Genomic DNA, 14799 nt, shown 5'->3' with positions numbered 1-14799 from the left:
AGATCAGTGTTGTGTCTATGAAGGTGACATGAATCCCGACTGTGTGTGTGTGTGTGTGTGTGGAGAGAGGACAGTTGAGTTTGCTGATGTTGGTTTGGCGTGGTTCAGCCGACAGTAGCCTGTTTTGTTTTTGCCATATGGAGATTATTCATTGAATTACTGATTATCCAATTAAATGGATGACTACTTTGGTTTTCAATCAATCCTTTTTTATGAAAACTGTAAATATCCTCTGATTTCAGCCTCTCAAATGACAATATTGTTTAATTTCCTTAGTTACCCATGAACACAGACCAAGTACCTTTTATTTTAGGCAAAATAAGACGTCAGCTTTGACTTCTGTAAACAATGATGGACATTTTTGCCTGTTTTGTCATATGTTGCGGACCGAACTGTTTGTGTTTGCTTCATGTTGATTATATAAGGCAGGGGTGTTCAACATGTGGCCTGGGGGCTATTTTGCGGCCCCTGTGTGCAGAGAGGAGAGTTGAGTTTGCGGATGTTTTTTTTGCGTGGTTCGGCCGACAGTAGATTGTTTTGTTTTTGCCATAAAGAGATTGTTGATCGAATTATCGATTATCCAATTAAATCGATGATTATTTTGGTTTTCAATGAATCATTTCAGATTGTTTTTGACTGGCCCACGGCACATTGTAGAAATAGAATTAAACCAAAAATGAGGAAAGTAGAGCAGAAAGCGAACTATAAGGAGACAAAGCTCAAATGTTGATACTAATAACGAATAATGAAACAAAGCTTGGTCTTTAAATATATATAACGTTTTTATAACTTCTTTTAGTCACATAATTATATCAAAGTGGCCACCTGCATCCTTTCATTTTCGATATGCGGACCTCGGTGGAAAAAGTTTGGACACGCCTGGTGTAGGGCCAAACCAATTACTCAAATAATCAAAAAACAAGCTTCAGATTAATCAACTAAGAAAATATAATGATACAGTTACGATGACTAAAACACTACTGTAACAATATTAAAATAAAATCAGATGGTTATATTTTTGTTTTCCATACTTTAGCCAACTAGTCAGAGCTCTGATTGCATGTAGACTCATTTTATTTTGCATGTAATCTTGCTCAGAACTATTCCTCTGCTTTTCATGACCAGATTGGTCATCTCCTGTGGACAAGATCACACCAGAAACTCCAGTAGCCCAGTGAGCCCACCAATAAATTATTTCACTCTTATTTATGTATTCACGGCTCCAGAATATAGACGGATATTGTGTAGTGGTGTTATTAAGGGCTTGGGTGTATGTACTGATGTATGTACATCAGTGGGGTGAGTTGGCTCAGTGTATGTGCATGGGTTGTAGTGGGACGGTCTGGACCAAAAAGTCCTGGGCCAAATTTTTGTCCCAGTTCACCGCTAGTCAGCCAGTCTGAGAGTCATCGACATAAACGTATTATACACTGTATTAATTTCAGTACTACTACCAAACCACTGCAAGACAGCACTCCATCTGACTTTGTAATATTTTGACTCCTTCACGTGGGGTACATAAGGCGTCGCTGACAAGGAGCGTGTGGAGACGAAATGATGGCAGAGAAGACGAGGCCGCAAGCACGCTCGGCCTGACACGTCTTGAGATTGAAGAGCACCTGATTTAATATGTGCCCGTTTCCCAAAGCAATAAGCAGCAGCCTGCACTCTCTTGTTGCTGGAATGTCATTAAGAACCAAGTGTGATGCCTTATTTTCAACAGACAACTAGTGTTACACTCTGTGTATATACTTTTGTCTTATACAGCAGGCTCCAAATAAATATATACCGTGGTACCTAGGTTAACGTCCCCCTCGGTTAGCGCGCTTTTTGGTTAACATCCAAAATTTTTTGCCAAATTATGCTTTGCCTTGCGTTCGCCTGCTTGGTTAGCGTGCGATTGGGGCGTGTAACAAACTTGTATCTGTGGTTGATACTGTGGTTTACTCAGCCATCTTGGGTCACACCTCAAGACAAAATCTTGAAATACTTACTTCACTATGTAAAAATGTAACGTAAAACATTGTCTGTTCACTTGAAGGTTTTAGAATGGCCACAGCTTTACCCTGGAACAGACCATTTCCATCTCCACTATTTCCTGTGGGGGGAAAATTGTTTCCAAATACAAACAAATCAGAAAGTGACCATTTACACAAATGTGTTATTGTATTTTTTTTTTTTTTACAAAGTCTGTGTCAAGGGAGAATTTACTGCTGACTCCAAAATAGATAAGACAAGTTCTTTCTTTGAGACAGAGACAGTGAAAGGCAGACTCACATGCCTAGACACCCAAGTCTAGTTGAATCAGGTGATGAGCATGTGGAGGACTCGTTTCGGAGACAAGCAGCCTCTAGCATCCAATATGCTAGTGCATAAATATAATATTAGTAAAATCCAAGTGAATAATGAACACAAAACATTTTTAAAAGTGCAATAACCGTATTTTCCTGACAGTCTGCCTGCGTTTGTGGGTGTATGTTGTTGTTGTTTTTTAAGGGCACATATAGACCTTAAGCCACCCCCCAGGAAGAAATAAGTTCTTTCCCCCTTCAATTAATGAAAAAGAGGTGTACAGAAGTAATTTATTTGATGGACACAAACTCATACAGTCATTTTGGTCATGCTTTGATTTTCAAAATAAAAAGTTGGAAAAGGAAGAAAAACAAGGAGAAAATAAGGAAACGCTCACACGCACACAAACACATGAGGAAACTACAGCAAGAAAAAGATTCTAATTGCTATCATTATGATCACCCACTCAAGAGTCCAGAAACATTGCGCTGTAATTACAGGATGTTGCGTACACACTCAGCAGTTTAAGCTGTGCTGTCTTGTAATTAGATTTGACACGGACAATAAAAGTTTGCAGTTTGAGAAGAATTGCGCCGAACTCTCTAGAAAAGACACAATCAACCGTGGAATAATAAATCACCACACTGTGTCAGCTTACTGTGTGCATTATTGATCAGACGCTACCACAACTATGTTGTATCAAATATAATTCAAAATCAATAGCGACAGAGAAATAATCCCCAAGTGACGGTAAAAGAGTCCAACTTAGACTGGACAGACAAACCTCCTTAGATGTTGATTTTTGTTTTTTTTGTATTCAGTTATTGGGGAAAACAATAAGAGGCTCTGGTGGACCATAATGGCAACACAGACCGAAAATATTTCACATCCACTAAAGACAAATGTATTCGTACTCATGCTGTCTGGAAAAAGGTCCCAAGTACATTATGTTTCATGTATGTGTGCATGTGTGTGCGTCTAGCTTGGACTCAGGTTCTGGATGGTCTCCCTGCGCTCCAGGTAGAGGGAGTGAAAGGCCCGAGCTAAACTGAGGAGCGGCGCCTCGCAGTTCTCCATCTCCTTCTGCAAGAAATAAGACACGCTGCAGTGACATCGGTGTCCAGAAGGGCCGCACAGCTGAGCTGGAGCACTCTGTACGTTTCCATGCACTACATTAGTCAGATTACTGAAATAATCCGGTTTCTCCATTTTTCACACCTCAGCGTGACGTCCCTGTTTAAATGCATCATCTCCACTGTGATTACTGGCCATACGCTGTGTGCCTCCCAAAACGCTAGATGGCGCTTATGTTTCTTTCAACGCGGGTAAAGGTTTGGCTTTCCCGTTGACCTGTTATGTCACATAAAAACAAAGTTGTTGTGGATTTTTTTGTAAATTACCAAATTCCCTGTTGTTTTTGGCTTGTTTTCAGAGAGGTAGTCACTTGCTTCTCCCAAAAGACCTGGCAACACGTCCCAGCTGCCAATGGCTGCAAATCAGCATAAGAAAGCCTTATACGAGTCACATTTTGCGATCAACTACGTCTCCGTTGAAGTGATTATGCAAAACGATGACATACCAGACGCAACTGTTGCCCTCGCTTCAAATTCCGGTTATGTTTTAGTTTATTTCGAACATGCATGCAATTTACATTGAATGGTTCATGTTACAATTCAAAATTCCACATGTCTGAAAAGCAGTACGAAGAAGCAGAGCTTATTTTAATAATAATACAAATAATACACATGTTCACTTCCTGTATTCAACATGCAGTATTTACATTGTTCTTCAATACAATAAAAGCATGTTAGTAAAAAAAAAAAAAAAAAAAAAACGCTGTCCGTTGTCCTAAAGTACTTCTTATTGAGCAGGCCCTTGCAACGTGGTAGTGATGTCAAACGTTATTGAATGTCATCTTCCAACAGCATCGTTCTTTCCTTGTGGGTTGTATCCTCCATTTTCCTTGTTGTCATGGTGATCTTTAATATTGATCCAGATCCTTGAGCTCTTTGACAACAAGCACTCTGCCTCTTCCGGTCCTCCACTTAGCTTGATGTATATTTTTCTGTTGGCGCTCCAAGTTCCTTGAATCTTTCCCTACTTCCTCAAGTCACAAGCTTTCTTGGCGATGTCAGCGTTGCGTTTTGTCAGATGCTCATTCATGTCGGGAACCTACGGCTCGTGAGCCATACACGGCTCTTTTGATGTCTGCCTGTGGCTCTCATACGTTTCTTAACACTACACATTTTTTTATTTTCTTTTTTGTTTTTGCTTACATCCATCCATCAATTTTCTATGTGCTTAGCCTACTAGGGTCGTGGGGGTATGCGGGAGCCTATCCTAGCTGACTTCGGGCGAGAGGCGGGGTATACCCTGGTCTGGTCACCAGTCAATCACAGGGCACATATAGACAAACAATCATTCACACTCACATCCATACCTATGGACAATTTAGAGTTGCCAGTTACAGATCTCCTGAGTGTGTGGCCAACATGCTAACCACTAGGCCACCATGCGGCCCGTTTTCGCGGACATTTTAAAGTAAAACCTTACAGAAATCACAGTGTTAAAAGACGTATAAAAAAAAATAAAACCTTATAATGCATTTTAATCCGTTTATTCATTTTCTACCGCAATGACTGTCCTTCCGATAGTTTCCGGGTCAGACGCCAAAACACAATTATAATTGGATAATGCGGTAGCCTACCGTGTCATTGAGTGGTCAAGAATTGAACTTCCCGCCTACCTAATTCTGTAGTTAGCACAAACACGAATATGGCGAAAAGAAAGAAAGATGAGGCGTACCGTACATTTCAGCATGAATGGACAGAGGAATTCGCCTTCGTGGAGAGAGCAGGTTTGGCGGTGTGTCTAATAGGCAGTGATCAAATTTCATCGATGAAACGGTCAAATATAAAGCAGCACTTCGACACACGCCATGCTACATTTGCATTTACTGGTAAATATCCAGCAGGGGAAACTCGGAAGAAGGCATGCCAAGAGTTACTTTAAAGTGCAAGCTAGCCAGCAGCAACTCTGTGCAAGCTGACTGGTCTTTGGCCAGCTTTGCTGGTTGTTTAACAATAGTGAGGAAGGGAAAACTATTCACAGATGGGGAATTTGCTAAAACATTCATGCTTGATGTGACAAATGAAATTTCTGACCATTTTTTGGATAAGACTGAGATAATCCAATGAATAAAAGACATGACTCTTCAGCATCGCACAATCATAATGGCAAATCAAGCTGAGGAAACACAAGCAAAGAACTGTAGCTTGATGAAACGACAGACGTAAATCATGCAGCACCAGAAAGCGCATTAATGGTAATAAGTATTTTATTAACTTCAGTATAAAATGAATAAATGATTACAAGAATAAATGCAGAGACGTACTGTGACGTTCTGCAGGACAGGAGCGAGCGTCCCCTGTCCTGCGCTCTTATTTTGGCGGGCTGTACCTTCTCCGGGGAGGAAGAGGCAGCCGCTTCACGCCTGGTGGCCGCGCAGCTGCGGTCATTTAACATTTGTGGTGGATAAAAGTCCAGCGCCGTCGAATGTGCGGCGCTGGTTCATTGTTGATATTGTCCATGTTCCTCGTTTCCTGACCGGAGCTGTTACCTAGAGTTTACTTACCTGCTTATATTCCTATCGTGTTGCTTTCCCACAGAGCCTTTTTCCTCTGTCGCGTTTGGTTTTGTTCCTGTTCTTTTGTGAGTTGCTGCACCTGTGCAATTAAAGAACTTTTGTTTGCACAGGTGCCTCTTCTCTGCATACCGGGGGTCAAGCTTCCGACAGCTCAGCCCGAACGTGACACTTACTAAATTATGAAATTGTTGGTCTTACCTGAAAATGCAGGCATTTAGTTGTATTCAGTGTTAAAAAAATATTATATGGCTCTCACGGAAATACATTTTAAAAAATGTGGCTTTCATGGCTCTTCTAGCCAGAAAGGTCCCCGACATCTGATGTAGACGTTTGTATCTTTCAGCTTCTTTCCCTGTTTCAGCAATGCGGTTTTGAATTGCCTTTTGGTGAACCCAATGATGATGGGCGTGGTGTTGTTTCTGCCATACAGTGAGATGCAAGTATCGATGGTGTCGATATTTGCATCCACCTCCTTTCATTGTAGGAAATTGGCAATTTGTTGCTTTGGTGAAGCGACATCCATTTCATCTGGTTCTCGTCTGTTCTGGACTGCCCTGCCATTTGACCTGGGTATAATTCAGAGCCCCGTAATGATCATATCGTTCCTTCGTGCGTTCTGATCCATCTCATCAATTGTATTTTTCACTTGCTCAATGATTTTTTTCCTTTGCTTCTTTCTCTTCCTCAAGATTGGCGTGCAAGGCAGAGTGTCATCTTGTAGTACCCTGATATCCTCTCGTAGTGCCTTGATACCTTTGCAGAGTGCTCTATTTTCCTGCTGAAGTTTATGACCTCATCATTGATTTCAGAGACTCTCTTCTTGAGGCTGTTGTTCTGTCACTCTACCAATCTGTGTTTGCAGGCTTCCTAGAGGTTGCCTTATTTGTGCTAATTTCCTGCTGTTGCTCTTTCATCTCCTCCTCCAGGGTGCAAAATAACATCCACGTTTTCTCTGTGTCATCTACAGGTACATATAATGCTGGACCTGAATTTACATTCTCTAAGGTGCCGTCTAATATCAAATCCTCCTCATCCAACAGCCAGAATGGCCCTGTTTCTGATTGTGGACCTGCATTTCCAGGATTTCCATTTCGCTTTCGCATTGTTGCTTCCTACCATTGCGAAGCAGAATTCACCAAGCATTGGATTGTTCACCCACTAATAGGGAACGTGAGCTGGCTGTAGACCGCCGTGAGACAACACATCACCAGTAGGGTAAAACTACCCTACTGGTGATGTGTTGTTGCAATAGTAATTTCAAATTATGACAAGCATCTTAACCTGGATGACTGGCTAATTTGCACGGAAACAATACAGGTCGCTGCAGCGCGATGGCTACTTTTTTACATCACAAAGTACGACCGTTCGGCTTCCTGCATTTATATGTACTCTACTTAAGGTCTTTAATAGTTACTAAAGGTAGACACAGTTGTCTGTTATTCCTCCACATTCATGAGCAATTTGGCAACAATTTAGATCATTGCTAAAATTTCTTCTACCAAACATGGACATATATTAGCTTAGCTGCAAGCAACAACCACTGAACATTCACATTTGTTTGCATTGCTACTAGCCAGGAGCATGCATAACCCACTTGGCCACAATTAATTCCGGGTTACATCCCGCCGTGGAGACTGGCGTGTGCGCAGAACATCGACTCCGCTCCAATAGCACAGACATGCAAGAGAGGGAACTATTTCCCAATTGCATAATCTAGGTATGTTAATCTGACTTTTAAAAAGCCAAACACAATCTACTTAAGGTGCTTACAAGTGTGTTTATAATCTAGTTTTACACCAATTCAAGCAGTAATTTGTGTTGGGTTTTTTTTTTTTAGTAGACCGTGTGAGTGAAAGAAGGTAGGTCAGCACTCACGGCAGATGTTTCATGGTACTCCAAGCCTTGGCTCTGGGCCCACTCCTGCGCCACGTCTGTTGTCACCTCCCTCCTGGCAGCCAGGTCAGACTTGTTTCCCACAAGCACACCTGACGCACATACAACTACTTCAAAAAACATTGAACATACGTCTTTTCATCAACATCCCGTCACTAGCTCCCCTAGTGGTGAGGATGACATATAATCCATCTTTGCTGTGAAGTGTTTGCCAGTGTTTGTTATTTCTTTGACATTTTAGCTGAGTGACAGTATCTTCCAGCATTCATACACAAGTTTTGATGTTGTTTTATTTACCTGGAACATGGAGACCTTGGCAATGGGCCTGGGCTCTCTCCATCCAGCGACTGCAGCTGTCAAAAGAGCGCTGGCTGGTCAGGTCAAACACCAGGCACAGCAGCGACGGCCTGCCCCACTACACAGAAAGCGAGAAGGTGATGAATGGCATCATGATGCTTGTCTGTGCTTGAAAGCAACCATAGGACATCTCACCATTTTTTCACAGGCTTCCACCAGCGTTTCCTTCCCCGCAGAGTCGATGATGTAGAGCTCCTGGAAAAGAGGAGGAAGGACAGCATATCTTTATTATATTTTAGCATATCTTACTGAGGGAGAGTGGGCAGAGTTTTTTTAAAGACGTGGTGAAGCCTGCTTTTTTACAAAGTGGTGGGTGTATACATGGGGCGGGTGGGTCAGAGGCGATATGTCATAAACAACACCATTAAAAAACACTTTTTCGTCATTAAAAACTTGATATAGGTGATGGGCTAATGTATTAACCATAGAGCTTAAATGGCTTTACTCACTCAACATATGGCAGCAGGTGAAGCTCGTGCTCGCAGACAATGAGCGCGCGCGCACACACACACACACACACAAAAACTCACCACGCTATCGTTGCTTTCAGGGATGTTGACACTTTTGATGAGCAGCTCCACTCGCGTTGTCTGCCAAATAAACACAGGCGCCGTGTTAATTAAAAGTCTCTCTTGCTTCTTGCAGAGCAGTAAACAGTTATTTTGTGGCTGTCAGAGCCTCTTAATGGAGACCTCACAGAAAAGCCAGGTATTGATGAGAAGTTATTAACCACAGCCACCACCTTGCGCAATAAAACGACACAAAACGGGTTTGAATTATAATAAAAAAAAAATCACTAGATGAAACAGAAATTGCAGTAGAAATTGCGTGTGAATGCTGAATGGCTGAAGCTGAACTGAAATGTAGAATGAACGATAGATACTTTATTGATCCCCAAGAGAAATTGACAGTATGTAGAAATATCCTCAAAATGTGTTGAAATCTATCAACAACTAAGGAGGGAACCAGCAACCATCGGGTTGGGGAGACGACCACGCTACGACCTGAGCCATGTCACTCTGTAGAATAAGCACAATGCTAGAATGTTGAACGTAAAATGAATTTCCACCGATACGGAGCGACATTGAAATTGTCCATTCATTTTCAATCGGGAAAATGTCACAGAAAATATTGATGTCTGCAAAATGTGAACATTTTAGGAAAGTCCTGATAGCTAGCCTGCATGTCCTGAACGAGCTGAACATCTTAATGTTGGAATGGTTTGAACCGCTTGAGAAATGTGGGAGTAGTAAGCTGACAAAAAAAAAAAAAAACAGCACAATTTGAAAGTAAACGGGTTTTGGAATTTGGAAAGTAAAAAAAAAAAGAATGATTGTTAAAATGTATAACTATCTTGAACCAGAGGTTGGGAACCTATGGCTCGGGAGCCAGATGTGGCTCTTTTGACTGTTGATGAACAGCCTGTTTCACTTTAATGCTTGTTTGGAATCAATTGCTTACTCAAAATGTTTTTGTGTCGCTCCCGTTTTTTTCATTTTGAAGCTCGACTGAGAACCTCCTTAAGAACCAACAGTGCAAAAGTACATTCTTGCCATTTTTCAACTGGTCTTAACATTTTGAGAAGAGTGTACATGCACATACATGCACACAAACCACTTCAAACAAACAGGCTAGCAATGCTAGCCTGACCTTCAAAAATGTAGTGATTTCCATGATGGGAAGGAAGGCAGGTTCTCACAATTCGATCAATCCTAACCCATTCACAAAGCTGACAACACACACATTGACTGTATGTGCGTCAATGCCGCAGTGGCGCACTAATGAGCTGCTGTGATGCACAGGAAGTCCGTCTCCGGAATGTCAACGAGGGCCAATTACCGACAAATAAGCTCGGAATATTGCGGGCAGTCTGACATTTTCCAAAGGAGGATGTGTGCGGAATGACCGCCAGCCCGCGCTGGCCTTTCACCACGAGAAGTTGAGGCAGATGAGGGCAGGATTAACGAAGCCTTCGTCACAGCAGCGGCCGCGGTGGCTTTTATCACCGCAGACGCAGACAGAAGAATACAGTTTCCTTGCAGAGATACAACATGAGGAAACATGGCCGCCGCCGAGACCTTTACATTTTCAGTCTGTTATGGCTGAATGTGTGTGTCATTAATACACTTTGCAAGTCGTTTGGCAAGTTTTACGTCATTTCTCAGTGAATTATGCATTAATGCATCTTCATGGTTACTTTATATATATGATCTTTGACTTCTGCACAATAGTCCATGCAATTTTGAACAAACAGCAGGCAATCAATAAAGCTGCTTGGACATAGACTAACTAGAGAAGTATTGTGGTGTCCAAAGTCTAGCCTGTGGCTAGTTTTTATTGGCCCGTTGTGAAGGAGGAAAGAAATGTAAAAGCTATGAGAAAAAAGATGTTTCCTCTGTATAAGTATTAACATCAATTTGAATATTCAGGAATAATTCAAATTAAAGCAAATTAAAGGTTACATTAATCGGGATATATACTGTAGTATATGGTAATCTGTTGAAATTTTAGAATGAAAAACAAGTGATCATAAGTAATCCATAATGAATTTGGATTTCTTAATTTCTTACATGAAAATAATTTAAATCGTGGATTAAAACTGTCCAAAAAACAACATTAACTCATTTAATACCAAAGACGTATTTATATGTTTTTAGAAACCTTAACACCCAACCCCAAACACGTATTTATACGTCTTTTCAGTTTTTTTGCGAGAGGCAAAAGGAGGTGATGACATAACTGCACACTTATAGATGTCACATTTAGAGCAGTTTTAAGCCATAAAAACGGCCGCAAGGTGCATTTGATAAGAGCTCGGCATGGATCATTTGCACACGAAAACACACTCGACAGCAAGGAGGAAGTGGAAGGGAATGGAGGAGTGTAGCATACAGAAGCTTACACATTGTAGGGAAATTTTAACGCATGCACAGGCACACATGTGTGCTAACACGCATGCACACGCACACAACCGTTTAGTTCCAAATGTGAAAACTGTAATTAGTTCATGGTAATATATTTGCAAATAAATTGTTATTTTAATGTAAAACAAGCCTTTCTTGTGTTGTTTATGTAGTGGTATAGTTGTTTCTTGTTGGGAACTGATATTTTCCTGAAACTTACCTATTTTCTACTTCTGATTACTGAAGACTGGAAAAAGGTAGAAACAACCTTTTTTTCTGATGAAAGACAAGAGTCTAATCTTTCTTTTGGTAGGTTCCATGTTTATACAGCCACAGAACACAATATTCTGTGTGCCTTGAAATATCAGCCAAAATCGTCTAAAATGGCCGGTACTAAAGGGCTTGTCTTTTGAAAAATGGCTGGGATTGAATGAGTTAATTACTCATTCTTTTGTGAATTATTACCAAAATAATGAACTATGAATTTACAGTCGATTGAAAAGATCCTATTGAACTGAAAAAAGAATGACTGATAAAAATGTGTTGGCCTCTATTTACGTTTAGTATGTTGTTTTTTCTTTTTTTCCTTTAACCGTAGTTCACCGCCTGGCATATTTTTACCAACATTAAATTGGTTTCAGCGCGTTTAATAAACAAAAAGACAAGGGATATCAAAGTAGTCCCTGTATCCTTTCATTTTTCATACGCGGCCCTCGGTGGAAGAAATTTGGACACCCTCATGGGAGACCATCTCATTGGACATTGCTGGATGTTCTCATGTATTTCAAAACACAAGTGGCTGATTTAAGTCTGTAGGGGGTACTTGAAGCAGAATTTCATCCAGCCCTTCCACCCCACCTCGAGGGAAGCTCTTTGTTGCATTGATGTGTGTGTGCGCGCTTTCCTGTGTGTGTGTGTGTGTGTGTGTGTGTGTGCGTGTGTGTGTGTGTGTGTAAACAAGTTAAGTACCTGTTCTAGTGGCGTTCCAGAATCCCGCTGTATTAATTATCGACTTTCCTGCCACCGAAGTACCCCCCAACAGAGCTTACTCAGCAAGAGTTTAGTGCGCACACACACACACACACACACACACACACACACACACACACACATACACACACACATGCACGCACACACAGAGGCACAAACAGGGTTTCGAAAGCGGCAGAAAATTGCCAATCAATACCCGGAATCCTTCTAGGAATGTTCAGCTAAGGAATTTAGAAATTTCGTAATTGATACAAAATGTGCCGTATTTAATGTATGCACATAACCAGTTAAGTCCCATTAATTTATTGCACCGTGCAATATATTCCCATTTATTTCCTGGGATTTTGAAACTCTGTGTGTCCTAATCAACAAAGTTGACAGGTGAATGCATTCAATGGAACACACGGGCGCGTGTGCTGTCGTCAATAGCTCTTTAAAAGATTGGCGTAGAAAATCACTTCCATGCAGCCAAGAGCCAATGCATCACAGTGTGCTTAAAGACACGCTCGCCTTGCTTATCGTGTCAAAAGAGCATCAATAATGCAGATTAGCATTAACTGCATTGCCATTCGATGGTACATTATACTGCTATGCACTTCAGTGATTCCACTCGCGCCTTGAGGTACACAAATTAATGAGAGCCAGTACTAAAGCAGTACAAAAAAGATGTATCTCACCATACTGTAGTTCTTCTGGAAGAGAGTGCCATCACTGTGGAACATCTGCGAGAGAGCACTTTTCCCCACTGCTGGATCTCCTGCACACAAACACACAGAAAGACAGAAAGACAGGGGGCAATAAACCTCTGCTCATGCAAAAGCCAGGATTTCTATTTGATGTAATGCTACCAGTACATTATTACTATACTGTACATAGAATATTGGAAACCAGTCCTATTCAACTGAAAACCGGCCCAGGACTGACTTCAGTCCGGACCATGAGTTTGGTTCAGAACTAGGCGGCAATATTTTTGCAGCAGATTTCTGAAAACAGAGGGGTGCTCTCAGATAGAGATTATTTGACCAGCGTTTTTGGCAGGGAGTCCTTAAAAACAGCAGAGTTCTCCTATTCTATAGATAGAGCAGGGGTGCCCATTGCGTCGACCGCATGTGTCACCCACGTCATAAAAGTCACTTTGTAGATGTCAATTAATGTCAATTAATCCTTCTGATTCGCTGTTGTGCCGCCGTGGCAAAGCAAGTGGTGAACAGGCGTCTTAAGCGACACACAGAAATGAAACTCTCTTCTTTATTATTCCGATGACGAATAAAATAACCCAGCGGTAACATGCCTGTTTCTATAACAAAAGTGATCCGTTCACTTGGAGCAGCTAGTTATGCAGAAAAAAAAAGTCAGTTGTTTGATGGCTCTGCTTCACGTCCGTGAACTCCACTACAGAAATGCGTGCTTTTTACACTTTTGTGAAACTATTATTTCATGATGAATTGGGATTTGCGCCCATTGCTGAAACCTTTTTAATATGTTGTCTTGACTTCAGCTGCATTGTCTTTTCCATTTTAATTTAATTGCTTGTGTATCTGTAATGTTTGATATCAAATGCTAACTGGACATACACTGTAGTACATGAAATGTCTGTATAATGAATGCTACATAGCTATTTGATAAAGCAGCATAGAAAATGGATGGAGGGACGAATTATATCAACTATTTTGATGTCCTGTAAACTTTGAAACTGTGAATGTGAAATACTAATCATTAGTAGTATAGTCGTTTCAAAGTTTACTGGTTAAATTTTATATACATGTTTAATAGCAAGAGGTACATCATTTTGACTTGCATGCTGAAAAAGTGTGTGCACTCCTGATATACATGTGCAATGCACACTTATTAATAGTTGGATGTAGATCTTTGGGACTTGGTCATTTTAAAAGTAACTCGTACACTGAAAAGGTTTGAGCACCCCTGATATACTGTAGAGGGTCTTTGACTATAATTTTTGTAGTAGGCGAGCTCTTGAAACGCACAAGATGGTCCTGTCATATAGAGGATCTTTGACTAGCATTTTTGTGGTAGGCTGAGCTTTCTGAAAATGTAGCCCCCCCGGGACAATTGTACACAGAATAGATCACGTTATTACGTTGACTACACAGAAAACATCCGGTTCAACTGGCCACAAGTGTAGTCACATTCCCACAAAAGGGAAACAAAAACACTTCGTAGCTCAATAAATGCCAAACATAAGTGACTTCAACCATATTATTAGCACGGCCGCTAGCTTGCTGCCAGCGCTAAACAGCTAAAAATTGATAGACAAGTTAGAGTCACATACCGACAAACAGACATCTCGCCCTCAACCTCACCATCACAGACTCTTTTTATTCCTTACAGCGGCGAGACAGCAATGTGCTTTTGAAGAACACTTTCAATGGCAGTGGTCTTCCTCTTGCCTGAGCAACATGGACGCAACACGTTTCCTATGGCAACCAGCCACGGAGACGTTTCATTGGTTACGTTTACGATGACGTTAGACGCTGCTGCGTCGTCATTGGTTGGAATTGCGAACATACAGAGGCGGGTCAGCCATGTTAGTCGTTTTGACTTGTCAGGCCAATCTGTCATGGCTGCCGCTGTCACGCTCGCCCTGTAGCTGCACATTGACTTGTGTGGATATAAACAAAAAAGCTGTGAGGTTTAAACGTTAGATTCGTGAGAAAACTACAGCTCACTTTGTAAAGCATCCCTGGGACCGCCAGAGAG

At 41.3% G+C, this 14799-nt stretch overlaps 1 protein-coding gene across 2 annotated transcripts; it reads right to left on the bottom strand.

The window, feature by feature from the left end:
• Nucleotides 1–2568: 2568 nt before the first annotated feature.
• Nucleotides 2569–14519, bottom strand: ift27 (intraflagellar transport 27 homolog (Chlamydomonas)). Of its 2 annotated transcripts, none has more exons than XM_054779084.1 (7): nucleotides 14372–14519; nucleotides 12759–12838; nucleotides 8719–8778; nucleotides 8324–8383; nucleotides 8129–8246; nucleotides 7814–7923; nucleotides 2569–3375 (listed from the first exon to the last, which is right to left on the bottom strand). In XM_054779084.1, the coding sequence occupies exons 1-7, from the start codon at nucleotides 14403–14405 to the stop codon at nucleotides 3271–3273; spliced, it is 567 nt and encodes a 188-aa protein (XP_054635059.1). In that variant the 5' UTR covers nucleotides 14406–14519; the 3' UTR covers nucleotides 2569–3270. The 2 variants fall into 2 exon arrangements, with proteins under 2 accessions (XP_054635059.1, XP_054635060.1); XM_054779085.1 differs by having other exon boundaries at nucleotides 14403–14516.
• Between the last annotated feature and the right edge of the window lie 280 nt (nucleotides 14520–14799).

The sequence above is a fragment of the Dunckerocampus dactyliophorus genome, chromosome 6 (assembly GCF_027744805.1).
Source record: "Dunckerocampus dactyliophorus isolate RoL2022-P2 chromosome 6, RoL_Ddac_1.1, whole genome shotgun sequence".
NCBI lineage: Eukaryota > Metazoa > Chordata > Actinopteri > Syngnathiformes > Syngnathidae > Dunckerocampus > Dunckerocampus dactyliophorus.
This window is presented reverse-complemented; position numbering and strand designations above follow the sequence as displayed.